Source organism: Balaenoptera borealis, assembly GCF_965194805.1.
Source record: "Balaenoptera borealis genome assembly, chromosome: 16".
NCBI classification, from domain to species: Eukaryota; Metazoa; Chordata; class Mammalia; order Artiodactyla; family Balaenopteridae; genus Balaenoptera; species Balaenoptera borealis.
In genome coordinates this window covers 8,424,214-8,445,932 of record NC_138872.1, presented here as the reverse complement: position 1 = coordinate 8,445,932, position 21,719 = coordinate 8,424,214, and the positions used below count along the sequence as shown (strand labels likewise).

Here is a 21,719-nt window from a genome sequence, read left to right as displayed (position 1 = left end):
ATTATCTGGAATCACCCACCATGCACATGTCCACTATTTAGAGAAGATATCAATAACTATCTCTTACTATGTCAGACGTTGTACAAGGTATTTTTAATATATTACCTCAATAAAGAGTTACTGAGTTACTCAAGACAGCTCAGAGTAGATAACATTATCCCTATTCTATAGATCAAGAATCGTAATGAGTGAATGACTTAGCCAAAGTCACACCACAGGCAAGTAGTCATTTCAATGAGGATGGAGTTGTTTACCAGTAACTGAGTATCTAATAGTGACTTAACCAATAACAATATGGAACAAGAAGGTTAAAAGTAGGAAGTTATGGGGTTGGTTCGGTGGCTCCACAGTGTTTCTATAACCTGGGCTCTTTCTATCCTTTGGCTCTGCCATCCTTGTCATGCTGAATTTTCATCCTTTTATCTGCTGCCTCATGGATATAAAGTAGTTGCCACAGTTCCATGCATCACATCCTCAATCCAATGTCCTAAGAAGGAAGGACAGTCACAGCAAAAGAGTGGCTTCAAATGAACTTCTGTATTTTGATCCTCTACTCAGGGTACATTTCATTGACCAAAAGTAGGTCACATCCTTACCCCCAGACTAATTATTGGTGAAGAAAATGGGATTGTTGGTTTAGACAAATCACAGTGAAATACTTTGGGGCTGTGGTAGTTGCCAACCTTACCTAAGATCAAGAGAAAAAGGGTGGAGGAATGGGAAATGGCCCTTAGGTAGGTAATGAACAGAGTCTGACTCACTGACTCTGGTTCAGATTTATTTGTGATTGAAGCAGCAAGTTCGTTTTTTGTGTGGAGAGCCTGGAGGGCCATTTACAATGATTGTATGGCAATAACTCTGCACATCAACTTTATTTGAGCGCCAATGGTTTTCTTACTGGACCTTTCCAAATGTCAAGGGGGTGTCAACTTATAAATCCTAGCCCAGAGTCCATTCTTCAAAACACAACTATTTCGATAGGAAGAAAAAAAGGGACTTCTAGGGACTCTCATTAGCTTTGAACTCAGACCAAGAAGTTGGCTTTCAGCAGCCAAGAAAAAAAAAATCCACTGACTTCCAGCGTGGAAATCTAGAAGGATTTGAGCTAAGTGAGGATCTGATTTGCATATACAGACATAAGAATTTGATTTTTATTTGGATAGTTTTCTGATTCCTTTCCAGGCCAGAGCTTTGGAAAAAGTTGTTCCTTATTCAGAATATATGACTGCATCTGCACATTTTAACTTCGGGTACAGTGGAGTGAAAATTAGATTTGTGCTATATTTTAGAATTAAATCTCCCTTGCTTGATTTCAGTAGGGGATATTGTATGTTGCATGTAGATGGCTAGTACAATTAACACAGACAATACACATTTCAGCAAAAGGTTTCACTTTTTGCCCCTAGTAATATACCATATTTACTCTTAAAATTCAGTTTACACAGTTTTTACTAGAGCTGTGAGTTTCGGAAACTGATTTATAGCAAAATGGATTTCCTCCACTTAAACTTCACCCATGACATAATAATACTGATATTAAAATTTTTTATTTTAGAATCTTATTTGGATTCGTTCTGATTTGATTTATAACATGATTATTTAATTGCAAAGACACTGTAGAGATTTTATTTTTATACCCAGTAACTCTTTCACATTCTTCCTCATTCTCAGCCCCCTAGGTTTTCTTTGGGAGGACAATCCTCCCTACCTTTAATACTATGTAATATGGATGAAGCTGGTTGAGCAGGTCTAAGCCAATTAACATGGTCTAGCTCCTTGGTCATATGAGTTCAGGGATGGGAATATGTGGCAGAAAGTAGAATTTTCCCAATTATTCATTCTGCCTTCCTATAAAAGAATTACACATCCGTGCCCACTGCTGTGTGACTTGCTTTGGAGAATGGAATGTGAGTGGACATGATATAAACCTTGACTGAGTGAAAGTTTTAAGAGCTATTCCATGGCTCAGCCATGGCACTATTTTCTCTCTGCCATTCCAGCTGCACCTCCTTGTTGAAGGGGCTGCTTTTTCCATCTAGATTTCAGTAGGAAGAGGCCGTAAGGATCACCCACAAGCCAACTTACAGCTGATATGCAGCATGAGTGAGAAAAAAAAAAAAAAAGAATCTGTGCTGTTGAAAACCACTGGAATTTGGGGCTTGGTTGTCATTACAACACAACCTGGCAGATGCTGACTAACAGAGCATGGGAACCCGTTTAAGTCAATGAACAGGAACAAATTCCAGGACACGCAGGGCTGCTGCTGGACCAGTTTCTCCTCTACTCTGCACTGGCTGACGTGATGCTGGAAGGCAGAGGACGTAGCCCGGCCAAGAAGGCTGAGCCAAGGGAGAGCATGAGAGCCAATAAATTCCACTTTCTTTTTAATCCAGGTACGGATGGGTTTTCTTTCACTTGCCACTGAGAAGTTCATCACTAAGAAAGAGAAATACCTGTTTCCCTGATCTAATAGGTCACTGGGAAGGAAAGCTCCCACCCCCGCCCCCATCCCCCCACGATTAGTTAGAACATTACCTCAATTAACCAGTGGTCAAAACATTTTCAGGTTACAACAAAAGAATATCTTCGTATTCAATGAATATTCAATATCTTCTGTAGTCAGGATAAATAGATTTTTTTTTCCTGTTAGGACCAGAGGCTCATTCTAGGAAAAGCGTTAAAACTTCCAGGGGCTTCAAGCACCTTATTTTTCTTTTCATTAAACATTTTGAAAAATGTTGACATCAGCCTGCTCTTTACTTTGCATTGGGCGATAGATCAGTTTTGGAAATTCTCGGTAGAGAAATTTTAAAAACTAAACTCGATCGCATTTCAGCCAGAAGAAGTTGCGACTGTTTAAGGACTCTTGTAATAAGGTTAATGACACCTAATTGTCCTGTTCTGAAGGCTTAGAGTATGAGCCATTGTTTTGATTCACACCATCTCTCTTACTTGGGAGAAGGAAATTAAACTAATTGTTTTACACATACCTTCACTCCACGTGAACACTGAGTCAGCTGTGAGGTGTGTAATTTCATGAGGAAATATAACCCCTGATTGCTGGGAAGCACTCACTTCCTGCTGTTACAACTCCTATGCATTGACATTCCTGCAGGGGGAGGCAAACTCTTCCCGCAAAGGGCCTTGCAATTACTCAGCTCTGCCCTTGTAGCATGAAAGCAGCCAGAGACCGTGTAAAGGAAGGAGGGTGTCTGTGTTCTAATAAAACTTTATTCATAAACACTGAAATTTGAATTTTGTATAATTTTCACGCATCACAAAATATTATTCTTCTTTTGATTTTTCTTCAACCATTCAAAATGTAAGAACCATTCTTAGCTCATGGGCCATACAAACACAGGTGATGGGCTAGATTTGGCCCATGAATGGCAGTTTGCCAACCCCTGAATTACTGAGTTCTTCCTGTGTTTCAGGCACTGAAATACGCACACTACCTGCATTACTCATTTAATTCTCACAAGAATCCTAAGGGGTAGGTAATATTATTATGGCCATTTAAGAGATGAGTAAACTGAGGTCCAAGAGGCAGCACAGCCTGGGGATGATGGGGCCAAGATCACAACATTTTAGCTCATTCTTTCCAACTAATAGTTAGGAGATGAAATGTGGAAGCTTAAAAATAGAAACATCATTTGTAGGACTAAGCAATTTAAAGTGATTTTTAAATGCTTCTTTATTTTCTTGACAAAAATATTGGGTTGGCCAAAAAGTTTGCTTGGGCTTTTCCATAAGATATTACAGAAAAACCTGAACAGACTTTTTGGCCATCCCAATATTTTGCTTTCATTTGTATCTCTATCTGATTTTGTGTTATCTTTCAGTGTCAATCATTTAACTAATTCATGTTATTTTTCTGTTTCAAATTTGAAAATGGAACACTTTCTGTTTGTCTGTTGGAGATTAACTCTGCGTTTTCACATGCGAGCTGCAAGAGACATGAGATTCCTCGGATAGGCAACTACACACGAACATCCAAAAAGAAGTTTCTCTTCAAAAAAACCTGGAACTTCGAAGCTAACAGTTGCCCTGGATTTAACCTGCAGGTTTTAAATTTAAAGTTCATGGGAAGAAGACTCATGGAGTTCCCCCTTGTAGGCTGCTGAAACAGAGACCTAGACTTGCTAGAAAATAGCCAGCAAATTCATGAGAATTTGAATTACAAGAGACCTGAGCTTTGTGAGCTACTAAATTTGGCTCCAAAAAGAAAGGGTGGGGGGAAGGAAAGAAGAAGAAGAAGGAGGGGAGACAGGAGGGGAGGGGAGGGAGAGGAAGAGGAAGAAGAGGAAGAAGAAGGTGGGGGGGGGCGGAGAAAGAAGGTAGAGATGGAGAGAAGGAAAGATAAATAACAACAGTAACAACAACAATAAAGCAGATTCCGAAGCGTTTCCTCCCAACAAGAATTACAACATAGCCATTCTCATTTTTATTCCACATCACAGACATCCTTTCTGGAACATATTGGATTCTCAACTTCTGCTCAGTTCCAGAAATTAAATAAAGGTGAAAACACAAGCCCCATCCATGGCAAGCAAACAAGAGACACCTCGGAAGAGCCAAACATATTTTGCTTTGGTGAAATGATAACGATCAGTTTCTATCTTAAGGAGCTGTGAACTTAGCCCACTTAGAACATTTTCCAAAGGCTGTACTTCTTTCAGAGCAGAAAGCTGCTGTTTTGGGTCTGAAACTCATAAGGCCAGTTTATTCATCTCCCTGGAAGATGTTCTGGAAAGATACATTTTTGTGGTGTCTCACATGGAGCCACCTCCTTCAGACATGAATGCAGTGTCTTGAAAGTTTTGACCATCACTCTCGGAAATTAAAGGCCAAAAAGACAGTGAGGTTCAACCTATGTCTGTCAAGTGTAGACCCACGCAGTTGGCTCCCCTGCCCGAGACCAACAGTCTCACAGCAACTACTGCAGCAATCTGCTCTCATGCCTGATGTAACTACCTGTCCTGGGTACCACCCGCTGTTAGTGGAGAATCTAGGTTGCCATGGAGATAAAGGCGGAAGAGCAATCAAAGTAAGAGGAAGCAGAGGGTGCAGCATCGTTGTCCCTTAAGGAAGTGGCAAGATGTTCTTATGTTTAGTAGACTCTTTCAGCCCCTAAATGGTAACAAATGCTAAAAATGAGTGCTCTGATTTTGCATTTTATTTGCATTGATTCAATGGGCTTTACCAATATTTATCCAAAGTTGTTCCCCCATGGTCCCTAATTACGTGAAAGGGAGAAAGAGTCTACAGCGGATGAATAACACTTGGAACATGCAAGAACCCAGGACCCCAGAGCTGACACGCCCAGTGGTCCATCATGCCGGAGATGAGTATGGAATGATTCTGTCATTTAATGCATAACTTACATTCTCCTCTGCACTTGTGGGAACTGAATCCTCTTTAACTGACTAAAGGGAAGATAAAAACAAAAGTAAGAGTCAGATTGTTACCAAAACCAGGGCTAACAGCTTTTGGGTGCCATTCTTGGACATTGCTTATGCGTACCTTGTTCCAAGAAGAAACTGAAGGAGCTTTACACAAATGTAAACAGTGTAAATTAAGTTATATATTTTAAAATGTTAACAAAGGAAAAATAAACATACAGATGCAGGCAGAATACAAATGGAATGAGGAGAAGGGATGCTACAGAAAACACAAACTACAGTCTTGGCTGTGGGCAAGTAACACGTTTGCCTTGACAGTTTCTGGTAGCTGATGAAAAGAGGGATCTATGATTGGTCACACGATACAGTCACTGTTAGGTAAGATACATGAGCTGCTCAGGAAAATTCTGGTAACATGTCCAGAGAAATCCATCCCATGGTCCTCAGAGAGCAAGCAGTACTCAGCCTTACCCTGACAGTCGGGCAGTGGCCAGCATCCGAAGCTCCATCTTACATCAGCCTTCGATGTAGGCCAAGGTCACCATGCCAAAGTACAATCTGGTTAAAATACTTCTATGAAGGGCCAGAGGGCTGGGGTCCAACACACCCAGCTTCAAACCCTGTTAATCCCTGCAGTAATTCTGGCATCTACAGTCCTGCCCCAAATAGGAGAGGAGTTATCCAAATTCTATCAAAGGTCAATGTCCCAATCATTGTATCAGTTTGCCAAACTCCAACTTGGGAGGTCATCTTTGCATATTTTTTGCAGTTGTTCTGAAGGATTTTTAGGTGGGTGGGTGGTGGTGTTTACAGACCACTTTGAGACTCACTTGACAGAGCTGGACTCTCTTCCCAGAAAAGCAAACATGAACAAAATATTTTGCAAATAATTTCAGGGTGTTCATAGACCCTTGCCTTTCTTTTGGATTCCAGGGTAAGAACTCTTATCTATGTTGATTTTGTTCCAAGTCCTGCCTTTATTTTTACCTTGAAAACATGCAGTGGGAGAGGAAGAAGGAACCTGACATTTGCAAATATATCTTCTTCATTTGGTGCTCTGCATACACCATGTCACTTAAAGTAGCTCCAAGCGGTCAGCATGATGATCTTCACTTACGTAACAAGAAACGGAAGTACAGAGAGGTGAAGTCACTTGTTCAGGATGGTACAACTAGAAAGTGGTGAAAATGGTTCCAAAAGCCAGGTTTTCCCCCTGCCGTGATAACTTGAAGGATCAGAATCACTCTGTGTGGGGCTTCCCTGGTGGCTCAGTGGTTAAGAATCCGCCTGCCAATGCAGGCGACATGGGTTTGAGCCCTGGTCTGGGAAGATCCCACATGCCGCAGAGCAAATAAGCCCATGCGCCACAACTACTGAGCCCACGTGCCACAACTACTGAAGCCCCCGCACCTAGAGCCTGTGCTCCGCAACAAGAGAAGCCACCGCAATGAGAAGCCCGTGCATGGCAGCGAAGAGTAGCCCCCGCTCGCCATAACTAGAGAAAGCCCGCACGCAGCAACGAAGACCCAACGCAGCCAAAAATAAAATAAATAAAATACATAAATTTATTTTAAAAAAAAAGAATCACTTTGTGTGTGTGTGTGTGTGTGTGTGTGTGTGTGAGACTGTGTGGGCTTCTTTCCCCTCTACCAGACTTGCTCTCTCGCTAGATGAGATTGGACCATTTATTTTTGGACCATTTATTTTTCCTTATCTTCTCATACTGAAGCTTACCTGCGCACAAAATATGTCCCTAAAATGGACTGTGGGTTTTCTGGAAGCTTCTGATTGTCATAAAATTATAGCACACTCAGAAGTAATTGCAAGAAGTGTAGCTTTCTTGGAACTACACCCCTTCTCCCGAGACCACCTGGATGCTATTTAATCCTATGAAAAGGCAAAGAGTTAAATGATATTTTAAAAGCCAGGCCTCCTTAAACCTGACCCACAAAAGTTTCAAGAGTCAATACAGTGTCTACGTTAGGCTGAGAGAACCCTCCCACTACGTAAGAACAGCACTTTTAGGTTTTCAAGGCCTCTTTCCTGTGCCAGTTGGTTGTAAGGAGACTCGTTTGTGTTTTGGTTTCCTGTGTCTGGAGAGTTCTTGGCTGTTGACTGCTCACTGTTTTCTAGAGGAAACTGAGAACTGGGTGTAGGCGATGGTGCGGCGTGGAAGGAGCTATTCTGAGCGGCGATGTTTCCATCGTCTTTCTTATGGCTTCAGACGTCCAGACGCTTCTGATGTTTCAAAAGTTGGCTTATAAGTACTGTCTGTTTCAAAAGAAATTACTATTTCCCACTTTAAAGTTCTACTACCCAGCAAAAACACTCCTTATTTTGGGAATTAGCCCAGTGGAACATTTCTCAAACGTCAGTAATTTGCATACCATTTTCACGATTCTTGACCTGCCCGTGTACCATCTGTATTTACGTGATATTTTTCTTTAAGTTGACTATCTTTTTACTTAAACAAATATATTTTAAAAGAAAGCATCTTATCTTTATCATGAATGTAATATCAACATCCTCCCTGTAACCAAAAGTATGTATGAAAACTGCTGCAATGAATAAAACAAAAATGCTCATTAAATTCTAATTATTTTTAAGTTTTTGTTAAAAAGAGAGACCAGCAAGTGTTAGCACAGTAAAAAATGCCTATTAATATCACAAAGAGATTTTATAATTAAGGTCACCAAAGGAAACAGAGTAGAATGGCGAGAAGATAACTTAGCATTACGTGACTGATTAAATGTTTAGGGCTGTCTTCAAGAACCACTCAAAATCATTTTGCACATTTTTGTACATTTGCACACTGGCCTAAGGGCATAGCCTTCATGTTGGGGTGGCTGAAATCCAGTTAAAAGAAGGACCCAGAAATGGATAATGAGACGCCAGGTTCTTGTTTCCCTTTAGTGTTTGGCACATGTAAGAGAAAACCTGCTCAGAACCCAAGTCTAGAGCATCTTGGGCTATGCAGTCAGGTTCAAATTCACTGTTTTAGCTGTGCAACCTGGGGCCAGTCAACCACACCTCTCTAAGCCTCAGTTCACTTACTCAAAAGTGGGCTATTAGACTGTTACCAATCAGAGGGTTGTGCTAAGGAATAGATACAATAAAGCCTGTGAAGGGAAAGTCATGGCTGAGGCAGAGCTGAGACTCACCTACGTCCGGTGGCTGGGGTCAGGCCACACAGCTCCTCCCGGTACGTATGTGAAGACCTCCCTTTCCATGGGCGTTGGAGACTCTGGAAGGTGTGTGTATGGTGGGAGGGACAACTTAAGCCATGTTTGCAATGAGGGGTCAGTTGTCTACAGTCTTTTCTAGAAGTCAGGGGGCATGGGAGGAGAAGAAATAAAGACTTTAAGAAAAGGACATCAGAAAGAGAATTCACCGATGGAAGTTACGACTCCAGGCAAGCCAGCTACCTGCAGGGGGAGTTCTGGGTAGGATGCTGGTGGTTGGTGGACCAACTCAGCCCAGCTCAGCTACCCTCGAGTGGGGCGTGCACTGGGGAGAAAAGGGCTGCGTGGATGCCGAGGGTGGGTCTTGTTAAATGGTGTCACTCTGTGTCCCGAGCGGCTGCTCCCAGAGGTGAGCGCCACACAGAAAGAGAGTTTTTTCCTACCGCTTTGCAAGTGGCAGGGGAACTACGGCAGGCTCGTGAGGACATGAGTGGGGCATCGGGTAAGTTGGTGTGGACCTTCTCCTTGGTGGCTCTGGTGACAGTGGTGTGGTTTGGGAGTAATCACCCAGTAGAGACATATGGGGGCCTGGACTGATTTGTGATCACATTTCTTAGATTCCTAGAACTATTTGAATGGGATGAGTAGGGGTGTGGATTGACGTGTTTCAGTCGATGAAAATTGCTGATGTTAATCTCATATGTGTAGAGCACTTAGCACAGTGCCCGCACATAGGATGTGTTCGATTAATGGAAGCAATTTTTGTGAATACTGGGGAAAAGTGGCATAAATTAGGCCTACTTGACCTATTTAAGACTTTTCTTAGGGAACCCTCCTACATTGTTGATGGGAATGTAAATTGGTGCAGCCACTATGGAAAACAGTATGGAGGTTCCTCACAGAACTAAAAATAGAGTTGCCATATGATCCAGCAATCCTACTCCTGGGCATATATGTGGACAAAACTATAATTCAAAAAGATACATGCACCGCTATGTTCACAGCAGCACTACTCACAATAACCAAGACATGGAAACAGCCTAAATGTCCATTGACAGATGAATGGATAAAGAAGATGTGGTACATATATACAATGGAATACTACTCAGCCATAAAAAAGAATGAAATAATGCCATTTGCAGCAACGTGGATGGACCTTGAAATTATCATACTAAATGAAGTAAGTCAGAAAGAGAAAGACAAATACTATACATCACTCTTATGTGGAGTCTAAAATATGACACAAATGAACTTATCAACAAAACAGATACAGACTCACAGACATAGAGAACAGACTTGTGGTTGCCAAGGGGGAAAGGGAGTGGGGGAGGATGGATTGGGAATTTGGAATTAGCAGATGCAAACTATTATATAGAGAATGGATAAACAACAAGGTCCTACTGTATAGCACAGAGAAATATATTTAATATCCTGTGATAAACCATAATGGAAAAGAATATGATAAAGAATGTATATATATGTATAACTGAATCACTTTGCTGTACAGCAGAAATTAACACAACATTGGAAATCAACTATACTTCAATAAAATATATTAAAAGAAACTTTTCTTGACTAATTCCATGTTGCTTTCAAAATTTCCTTATATCTGGCTCAGATATATGCTTGCTCCTGAATCCCTTGGGAACAGATATTTTTAACACTGCTCTTAGGTTATATTGGGTTCCAGCATTGGAATGGGGTACAGGATGGTGTGGATCTCAGTTAAAATCGTGATGATCTGCTCCCTACAGGATAAGTGGCACATTGACCTTCGTAAAACAAAAATCCCAGGACATCCTTAACTTCAGCCCATTGTGCCAGTATTTTGAGATCCTTATTGTTTATATTTTGGATTGCATTAATGAGCCCACCCAGCTTGTAAACTTGACAAATGCGCTTCACAGTTTATTGACCAAGTTACAAATAAAAACTCTGAATAAACAGGCCTGAGGCCAGATTCCAGAGGCCATCCCAAAGACAGTTTCTTGCATGTGGTTTTGATCCTCTAATAAATATTCTTTGTTGGCTTGCATCTACCCATCTTGTGAACATGCCTTAGATGCAACGCTACAGAACTGAAGAAAAATAGTAATACTAACAAAGATAATAATAATGATAACCCATATTATTGGGCTCTGCGTTAGGCAGCAGGTTAATTTTTTTATGTTAGTATTCCATGTCGGTCTTCAAAATGGAAGCAGATCTCCCCTAATTTCTAGGCCTCTGTTCCAATACCTATTAAATTTTGCTCTTATTCTAAAACTATACCTCCCTTTGAAGTTTGAGGTGTGTCTCTAATTCTCCTTCAAAGCTGACATCCTGGATCTCACATTTAATGTGTATCTGTAACCAGGATGGTTTCCACGTTCAATACACAACGACAGACAAAGACATCGGACAACTTCTTCCTTTTCTCCTCATCTTTTCCACAGAGCAGAAAGACTATGAGCTGAGGACCCAGCACAACCAGATTCCAATTCATCATTTCCACCGCCAGCGAGTACGCTGTGATGGATGATCTCTGAGGATGAGGAGAGAAGACTAACTCTTCCACACTGGGTATATGTTCGGGAAAGGAATTTCAAAGACAGGAAGGAAAATCGGACGGCACAGCAACTCACTTCAAAGTGAATGAAAGAGAATGATTCTAAAGTGCAAGGTCGATTTCTGCAGACCAGAGGCGTTTATTAGGTTCTCAAGCCCTTCAGCCAGAGGAATGTGATAAGGTGTGGGGCTGGTCAGGAACACACAGAGCGTGGGATTCTCATTCGAATCTCAAAACCAGGAACACTTCAATCTTTTTCAATAAACTGGACATCTGGCTGTTATCTGGCGAGTCTAAAAATTGTCCAATCTCATTAACAACAACAACAAAAATCCAGTTTGAAATCTAAAGGATCTTGTCTGGACATTTATATTGCCAAGAATAAGGATCTAAATAGCATATGTACTTATCATACAAACGTGATTAACAAGAGCTCCTCTCCTTTACAGAGCACATTTCAATTCTTAAAGGAATGTTTCTTTAAAATGCTGTCACACAGTAGCACTTAAGCCAGAAGACACCCTGTGGCTACCAAGTCTTCCAGAAGCACCATTTGGATCACGTGACAGCCGTTCTGAGTTCATTGATTTCACGGTGGACCTAAGTAAGACTTTTTCTATCAAGTCTGGATACTTCATCCCATCTTTCAAGTGCTTCCATAATTGTCCAGCCCTGTGCCGGGCTTTCTAAGCCAGGATCCCCATGGATTCTGGGATCACACACAGGATTCTGTATTTGAAACAAATAACCCAGATGAGTCAAAGGAATTTTTAAGTTCTCTTAGTCTATTTTGACCTACACTGACTGCTCCCTTGTCTAAACAGCCGTAGCGTTTTTAACCTGGATTCCATGGATTAACACTGGATTCCACACTTGACTGTTTTGTAATGGAGCTTTCACTCACTGAATGCCACTCACTTTGCATTTATTTTCCAACTCAGTTCTCCCCCAAATCATGAAAGGTAGGTATCACCTCCTACTTTCAGAGCTGAGGAAAGTGAGGCTTGGAGGGTTTAAGTCTCTGCTCACATTCAGACAGCCAGTAACTGTCAGAGCCGAGATTTGACTATGTGTCTCTTTGGCTTCAGAATTCACATTATTTTTCTACTTCATCATTTGTCTCTCTCAAAGGAAAGCAGGAAAAAAGCTGTTTTGAAGATGCTCCAAATGTATCATTTACTAATTGTGTGCAGGCACATACACATACACACACACGTGTGCATGCATGCATGTATATCCTATTCCTCCAAATGGATTTCAAGTGTTTGATGGTAGCAAATATGTCTTAGACTTGTTTTGTACCTCCGGTGCTGTTGGCACTAGAAGCCCCACGTGGGTTTTCAGATCATAACCAGCGATGTCATACTTGAAGAAATGAGGGTAACACCGTTCACTGAGCACTTAGTACGTCTCAGATGCTCTCCGTGTAAATGACTGGATTCTCATAACAACACTGTGAGATAAACACAGTGCCTATTTTACAGATAAGAAAATAAAGGCTCTGAGTGGTCAAGTAATTTGCCCAAGGTTACATAGTCCCACCTTTCTGATTCTGGCTGTTACGCAAACTCACCATCCCCAAGATTTTTTAAGATAATCTACTCCAATCTTTTTACTCAACAGAGGAGGAAAAAGAAACCCAAACAGAGTAAATAACTTTTGTGAGGTCACAGAGCAAATGGTATTCCAGTTAACCCTGAACAATCAAGGGCGCAGTTAGGCCATATAACTGGATTTAAACATTTTCTGGCAAGCACAACATAATTTGAAATTAATTTTCTCAAAGGTTATTTTTGTTTTTGTTTATAATAAGAACTACTTTAGCAATCAAGACTATAAATCAAAATAATGCATAGTTTCATACTGACAGCCTGTTAGGGGAAAAATTCATTTCTGATGTTCATAATTGCAAACTTCGAAATGTGTTTGTTTAAAAGCTTTTCAATTAAAAGAGAAGAAAGCGAGCTTAGGGTTAGTGAATGGAAATATCATCATTTTCTGTTGTTTCCCTTTGTTCGTTTTTCAAAATTTTTACAAGAATGGTTTTATAGCCAAAGCTTATTCTAATTTAAAGAAAAGAAAACAAAGACTTTCATTTTGTTTCCTACTAGAAATAAGTTCCTTCATGAGAATGTAAGCTACCAGAGGGCAGCAATCTGTTCACTGATATTTTTTCAATGCCTAAAACGTAGCACACACACAACCCCCCAAAAAAATTAGCACAAAGAAAGTGATTAAAACTACTGTTGAATGAGTGACTCTCCCCTATTTCACTTCCATATAATCTATTCTTTCAGATTGGGTGAAAGAAGGAAAGACAAGATTTACAGGCGACTTTGTTTTTAGTTTCTCTTAACCTCATTGTTTTTATGATCTACTAAAGAAATAAAAGTCAGATAATGGTGAAAAAACAGTGAGACTGAAATAAATGAACAGATGAACGCCCAGTGGTCCTGACTTTTACTTTCAACGGAAAGAGCCGGAATTTCAAAGAGGAACCAACACATCCCTTATAGATGCCAAAGATAAGGAAAGATAAAGCATGTGAAGTTTAGAAGCCTCCCCAGACTGGATGGCACAGAAAGATGCAGAAGTGGACATGTTAGTGTCCCAACCTTCTGAGCACACAGGAAATAAATGATGGAAGGAGGAGGGGCCACTCATCAGACGCTGTTGTGTGAACCACGGTGGTGGAGATGGTGGCGGGGAGGTGTTTACTGGCCCTATTTCATTTAATCCTCGCTCATTTCCATGGCATGGGTACTATTATCATTTGCATTTCACAAATGAGGAAACTGAGGCTCATGGAGGTGGATTGGGACTCAGAGTGGGGTCTGACTCTAAGCTTTTAACCCTGCATCAGTGTTCCTCCAACTTCAGTCGTTTGCCGACCTCCAGTATAGTTCTGCCACATTGTATGCACCATCTGTGGCAGCCGTGGCCGTGTGCTGGTCAGATTTCCCTGCAAGAAAGGCAGGCTTCGATTGTCACGCCCTCAGCATCCGCTACCGCTGAGATCTCCTCGCGGCTCCCCGGAAACGACTGAGCACAGAGGGTGCTGGGCTGGTCCTGCCCAGCGCAAGACTCCCCCCGGGGCCCGCTCTGCTCTGGGGGATTCCCCCCCCCCCCCCCGCCCAGCTCAGCACCACCGCCACCCTGAGGTCTTTCCAACCCTCTCCCCCTTCCCTCTCTCCCTGCACAGAGGTGTCAGCCCCTCCCTGGGGTCTGCAGCCTCTCGCCACCTACTCCTGCCCCCTTCCCTTTATCCTCCACAGTTTCCTCCGATAAATCTCCTGCACATCAATTCTGTCTTAGTGTCCGCTTCCTGGAGGACCCCGATTTACCGTTATTTACTTATTATCCATACCATTAATTACATAACACTTTCCTTTTAATTGGATTACTATTTTAAACTAAATCTATATAGTCTCACCTTGACCAAAATATATGTTAAATCTTGAGTTTAATGTGCTAGCTTTATTTTTCCTAATACACTTTGAATATATGTATATATGGCTATTTAAGTAAAAATATTTGAATACGAGTCACTTAAGTCTCTCCCTTGCCGCCAATATATGGATGTAACTTTCTTGGAAATTTTTCCCTTCATTATATTGCTGATAAAATATTTTTGTAAAAAAAGATTGGTGAAGAAGGAAGATTAGAACAGAATGCCAAGTGACATCATCCCAAGTTTTCATTAAGTATTAAGAGTTTGTGTTCTGGGCAGAACCTAGAAGGGAGATTTCTGTACGAAAGAAAACAAACAGGAGAAAATTTCAGAAATCCAGCTGGATTCTGGACAAGAGCATAAACTAACAGCACAGCGGCATCTGTATTTATCACCTTCCTTGCACTGCGTGCCAAGTGGCATATGGATGTTTTGTTGAAATGGCTAAGTTAGATTCTTCCAGCTCTATTTCACACCTGCCCCCACCACCTCCCCCCGCCCCATCCCTGAATTCTTGCTCATCTTTTGGCCACATTTAAAACAGGCAAGAGTTCTGAACCTGTCTGGCAGCTGAGGTTTGCTCAGCAACGAGGATCAAGGAATAGCTCTCAGAATTACTCAGCCCCGCCCACCTCATTTCCTTGCTTGGCACCTTAATTCTACAAGGGAAAAGAATTCAGACAGCGGTTTGAATTTTCCTCTCACAGAGCACCTTGTGGGCTTGCCCTGGTGGTGAACTGATTGACAGACTGGTTTTCCGAAAGGAGATAGAGACCTTGGGGCTGCTGATGGCTGCTTCTATCTGGCTGGGGTAGGAGGGACAGAGAGCCCAGAGGCGGTTCATCTCGCCAGGCTGGGAGAGCTCAGAGAAAGCCAGGAGGAAACCAGAGTGACCCACATTTTATTATTTTCATTTGTTTGTTTGTTTTGGAACTAAAAATATATTCACAAGTCTTAAATCTAAGGAAGACTGAAGATAAAAAAATGGCCAAAGATGCACCGTGAGCAAAACAACATTGATGTTAAATAAATATACTAACAGCCTCAAGCTGTTAAGGGACAAAGAGAAATATTGTATTGTGATGAAAGGAACAATCTACCCAACGATCCAATTTTTAGGAAATGGGCAAAATTTATGAATAAACAATTCACAGAAAAACATTAATGGTTCTTAACACAGATAAAAAGGCACTCTACCTCATTCACAAACTATATGTAATTTAAAATTACACTTGAGTACCATTTTTCACTCTATAAGATTGGCGAGTATTAAGAAGTTTGATAAAACGCTGTTGTCAAGGGTGTAGGATAATGTGCTCTCTTATACTGCTGGTGGGAGTATAACCTTTATGTAACCCACCATTTTAGAAAGAAAATGAAATCACGAAATACCATAACCCTCTGTCATGAACCGGATTAATTCCAAGAATGAAAAATTCTACTTGTTCATTTCCTTTTCTTTCCCACAAAACACATGCTTCTAACACGATAGGCATTTCATTTTTCCCGGGGGTGAGTTAGAAGTCTTCAACTCAATGGCAAGTTGAGTCATTTTGGAGAACAAGAAACTCCATGCATTGCTGAATACATCAGTTGGCCCAACAGAAACCATATCTCAAGTCATCCTAGCCCCAAGGACTCTCCAAATCTTGAAACTAGGACTTACCTTTTTCCAGAACAGTTTGCCCAGAGGCAGAGAGGTGGGGCCCCCCTTTTCCTTGGCACCTTCCTTTGCTATTTCAGTGGATGTAGAATTCTTGGCAGCCCCTTGGGGCTCCTGGGGCGTAACATTGCCTTTGTCTGACTTGAGGTCGGCTGAAGTGGCGGGTGACTTTTCGGCACCCTATAAGAGTTTTAAAAAATTAAAATGATCTCAGGATTTCAAAAGCAAAAGATCTCTTTTTTACAAATATGGACTGGGGTTATGCATGTTAAGTGTCTTCTTCATAATTTTCTGTATTTTCCAAATATTCTACATGGATGTGGATTTGTGTTAAAATCTTGGAAAAAGATCAAGGCATAGTCCTTTTGCAGAAAAAAAATATATAGAAACATTATGTAACATGTTTCTGTAAGTAACGCATTAAGACTCAAAGTGATTGGAAGAGGCACTTGGCTGTTAGAATGTTAGGTCGTGTTGAGGACCCTGGTCTTCTTTCGACCATGGTCATGGCAGTAAAAATAGTCTGAACGTGCACCTCCAATACACACGTATTTGTTTACATGATAAAGATGTATTGTTTTACTAATCCAAATTTGAAATGAAAGATGGGTTCCAATAAATATACTTCAAAAGAGAAGTGCTGAAGTTTTCCTCTCACACTCTGCTTCAGAGATTACTATAGTGATCTAGAGTCTACACAGTTTAGTCTATAAAGATCTATAGATCTATAGTCTATAGAGTTTGTGTAAGGAACTCAGGGAAGAGGTTTGAGTTTGAAAAGCATCCACAACCCCCATTTTTTCACTTTTAGATGCAGCTTCCACATCTAAATTAGATGTGACTGGATGGATTGTAATTGATAAAAAACTCCAAGTGCTATTCACTCAGTCCCTATTCTCTTTCTTCCCCCCACCTTCTCTCCACGCCACCGCCCCCCATCTCTCCCCACTCTGAGCGGCCAGGCTGAGGTCCAATTCCAGGGCATCTGATCTCTTCAGTGACTGGGCTGTTACTTCCATGCTCTGCCACCTCCTGACTCATGGGACAAAGGAAGAGTTAGGAGAATTACAGTCTCCATTTATCTCGACGTGAGTGAACACTGCATTAAAATTTTTAACACTGGGCTCACCTGACCTAACCTCGTCACCTTAAGCATCTTCATTTTAATGATTCTTGGTCCAGGGACTTGTGACACAACCCTTTAAATTCCCAGGGAGGTCAGATCTTTGACTACATTTTCTGAATAAAAGAAAAACAAATCTGGCAGTAAAAACAGGGTGTGGAAAAATTCAGGACATTTCAGAGTATTTCTGATGTTGGAAAGAGTCTTAGGGACCACCTAATCGAATGCCCGAATTTTCAGGGATGGGGAAATTGAGGTATACGATCTGCCCTACACTAACCAGGGGCACAGTCTGGTCTCAGATCCAGACTTCTGGCTCCTATCTGGCGCTCTTTCCACACTGCACGTTGCCCCTCCAAAGGGAGTTCACAAATAATGTGAACTTTACTATCTGATGTAAGACACAGTATCTTCTGTGCTGACTTTTTTGATACTAAGAGGGAGTCATTTACTGAACAGATTCTATGTTCGAATCAGGAGCTACAGGGCCAATATATAGAAATGACTTTTGTGATAGGTGATCCTGGAATAATCCCAGTTCCATTTAAAAATGTATAAAACCGCATAATGCTAGGGTTTAAAATAACCTCTGCCTTGTATCAACAGTGCAGTCAAAATGGCTGAGCTCAGACGGTTCTGCATTTATGCATGTTCCAAATGGTCTCGGACACCTGGTGCTGTTTTAGCTCTAAATGGTAATTAAATTAACAAGCACTGGTTGAAGGGGAAGTGCCCTCCACCAACTAGCTTGCTTGCTTTTCCAGAAAATAGGAGGAAAGTATTATGATTTATTCATTTACTCATAAAAAATGCATCGACTGCCTTCTATGACCTGTGATGGGTACTGAGTGCTGGGGTTACACGTCCTCATGGAGAGAGAGAGACACCAAACAAATAATTCCACAAACATATGTAAAATTCCAACTATGATAAGTGCTGTGGGGTGGAGGGAAGGATTTGGTGCTAAAAAAAAAAAAAAAAAAAAAGGCTAAACTAGGGAATTAGATCCATCATGGCAATCAGGAAGGCTTGAGAGAGAACAGGATGCTGTGCCATGACCTGAAGGGTGACTAGAAAATAGCTGGAGGAGGGAGGAGAAGCACAGCAGGCACAGGGCACTACGTGCTCTCAGAGCCCTCGGAAAGCATCAGAGAGCCGTGACGGAAGCAGGAAGCAAAGGGGTAGCCAGGCGTGGTCCCCAACACCAACTCCCCTTCTGCTTTCTTGGGAAAATCCCCACTTGCTCAAGGGGTCCATGTTAGACCAAGAATCTGGGGGGTGAGGCTGACCTCACTTCTATCTCTAAGAAAGGGTTCTTGTTGGCTTAAGTAAACCATCCATCCTCCTCATGTCATTACAGTAGATGCTCCATTGCTCCACACTGCTTTGATTTAAATTCTGCTGCTTTGCTTTCTATACTTAGAGATGCCGTGTTACCTGACCAGCTCCTGGATACCCCTTCATATGTTCTCAGCCTACTCAGCCAAAGCCACATGGGGGTTACCAAAAAAAGCTAGTTCTGGAGTTCTAGAATTCTACCAGGACAGGTCTAGTTTGCTTAGCCCATCACACACCTCTGGTTTGGCTGGTTTTACCCTTTCCTTTTGTTCCCCTCAGCCTCCTCTCTCTCTCAACCTCTTGAAGAGGGACTAGGGTCCAAGCAGACTAGGCACAGAGATGGCCAACTTTTAACTCTGATTTAATAATAACAATAAAAGGTACCAGTGCCAGGCACCGTTTTAAGCAATTGAATGTTCTAACAACAGTCCTATGAGGAAGGAACTAATTGTTATGTCCGTTTTATAGTTAGGGAAATTTTGGTCCCAGGTGGTTAAATAACTTGCCTGTGATTGCACTTATAAGGCGACAGAGTTGGCATCTGAATCCAGGGAGTCTGATACCCAAACCCAGACTCTGAATAGCTACTCTGTCTACACTGCTTCCAACAGACCAAGGTCTCCCCACTCCACGTGCTGTTGTGCCCATCAGGGGATGGAACTGTCTACGCCACATGCATTCTCAGCCACGGCAATCTTAACTCCACGTGGGGGAAAGTTGGGGGGTGAGATTGCCCTTGTTCTTGGGGCGGTGTGTTATGGGCAATTTTTAGATGTTTATATTGCCTATGGCCCTACTAAGGGCCACAGTACATCAACAGATAAACAGTGTAGCTGTTGTACTAAAATTCCATGGGGAGAAGGGCAATTAGGGAGAAAATATCTAAAGAAGCTTCATGGTGGGGGGGTGATAATTGGAAAAAGGTTGAGAAACACATCTATACTGATCAGTTTTGTTGGGAAATGGCCAATTCTCTTTGCCCTGGGAAGATACCCTGAGATCTTCGAAAAACATGACAAGGACATGACCCTATCATATGTATAGTAATATAATATAATGAATATATCTGTGTAACTGTTGAGTATGCATCTCTCTGGCCAGAGTATGAGTTCTGTGAAGGTAAGAGCTGTTATGTCTTAGTCACCATTACATTCCTACCTCCCGTCAGACCCAGTGTCTGGCTCAAAACAGGCATTAAATAAATAACAAATTAATTTTACGAGAGGGGCCACAGAGAGCTACCCACATGGCATCCTGCCATGTCATGTTTCCATCCACCCACCCCCTCCTTACAGGGCTGTGGAGTCACACACCCCATTAGTCATCCTCTCCCTGCCTACTCATCTCCTCGCTTCCCAGAGAAGTGCCCCAAATGGTGTTCTGCCAGCATCCACTGAATTCATACTCTTTGTCTGCATTACGGAGGAGACTACGAAAATTCTATCCATGTTTTTTGGAGACAATCCCCTGAGTAGGGTTGCCAGATTTAGCAAATAACGGTGAGACTATAGGATGTCCTGTTAAATCTGAATTTCAGATCAACAAAGAATAATTTTTTTGCATAAGGATGCCCCAAATATTGCCTGGGACATAACTTAGATTTATACTCAAAAATTATTTGCTGTGTATCTGAAATTTGAATTTAACTGGGTACTGTTTATCTGGCAACCCTACCCATGAAATTCTAATGTATTAGATCTGGAGACTGCATATCAGATGACCTTACCTTCTTCCACAAGAAGTTTTCATCATTTTCAAATTTGAGTGTGGGAGAGGGCATGTGTTAGTAAGATGGAAACATTGTACCAAGAACCAAAAAACAATGAATGTGCGGCATAAGCTTATGAACCCTATGAGGTAACTGCTAATATTTTAGCTGCCTTAACGGAGAGGGTGGGCATTGAGCAAACCTGAGTGGGGAGGGGAACATTTCTGGGCGTGGCAAAGACATTCTAAAACAATGTCCTGCTTTGTGTGTATGTGTCATGTCCAACGTTTGAAGGTCGTGTGAAAAGGTTTTATTCTGAGGAATTGCATGTGATTAAGCCAAGAAAAAAAAAAAATTCAGATTCAGCAAAGAAACGTTGACACCCTTATTATTTATAAAAATAAACTTATTTCATTGATTAACGTCAGCCTTTCCTCCTCTTTGAAACTAAGCAAATTCTTTTTATAGGAAGGAAAATTGACATACAAAGAAATGAACCGAGGAGTTAACCAGAATTGGTAACCACTGTATTTTTTTTTTAAGAGCAAAACTAGAAGATAACGTTTTATCCTTGAATTTGCTTGGATGTCTTCTTTTCAGTCCTTGGTCACACTGAAATCAAGGAGGATGAGTATCACACCTCCCATAATCATGCAACAAGGTTCAATGATGGACTCTGGCTGGGCAATTTTAATGGCCCTGTTTTCCTATCTTTTTGGACGACAGAACAACCAATTGAGGAAAAGAAAAACACTGTCCTAGGCATGAAGGTAAAAGCCAATGAGATCTACCACACTGCTGTATAAATGAGAATTAAGAACATCTGGGAATTGTCCCCTTACTTTACGTTGACGTAAAAAAATAGACCAAATGTAACTCAAGGCAAAACCTTAGGTCTGCGTTACAGAATCCCAGAAAGCGTCGTTTCTTCCTCGTCATCCCAGTGGTTTTAGAATCCTCTCCTACCCCAAAAGTCAACTCAGTTGGCAGGATGTGAAGCCAACAATTTGGGGAAGCCCCAGGAATACTGAACTTGGGTGGTCCACTTGTGGGAGGGGAGAGATTCTGGAGGCATGAAATGAATGTCGTGATGAGATGCAGACCTGCGGGGGTCGGGGGAGGGGGAGTCATAGCGTCTTAAACTTTCAAGGCCCCCTACTCACCAAAGCACCCCGTGGGAATTCAGCTAGATTCCTTTGTACCAGATCCATGACACATTTCACTAGCAGTTACCAAACTGTCGCCCACATACAGTGGTACCACTTTTTAATGTTCCCTCCCCCATTGCAGTATCTCTCATCCAC

At 41.6% G+C, this 21,719-nt stretch overlaps 1 protein-coding gene across 12 annotated transcripts in view; it reads right to left on the bottom strand.

The window, feature by feature from the left end:
* The window catches only part of BCAS1 (brain enriched myelin associated protein 1), a 109,802-nt gene that overhangs the window by 21,235 nt on the left and 66,848 nt on the right, over positions 1–21,719 (bottom strand). For 7 of the 12 annotated variants that reach the window (XM_082362721.1, XM_082362723.1, XM_082362715.1 and 4 more), the window contains 2 exons: positions 16,250–16,426; positions 5,385–5,426 (listed from right to left, as the gene is read on the bottom strand). In XM_082362721.1, the coding sequence (XP_082218847.1) occupies positions 5,385–5,426; positions 16,250–16,426 (219 nt within the window). The remainder of the gene's footprint in view (positions 1–5,384; positions 5,427–16,249; positions 16,427–21,719) is intronic. The other 5 variants (XM_082362720.1, XM_082362724.1, XM_082362726.1 and 2 more) reach the window with 2 other exon arrangements.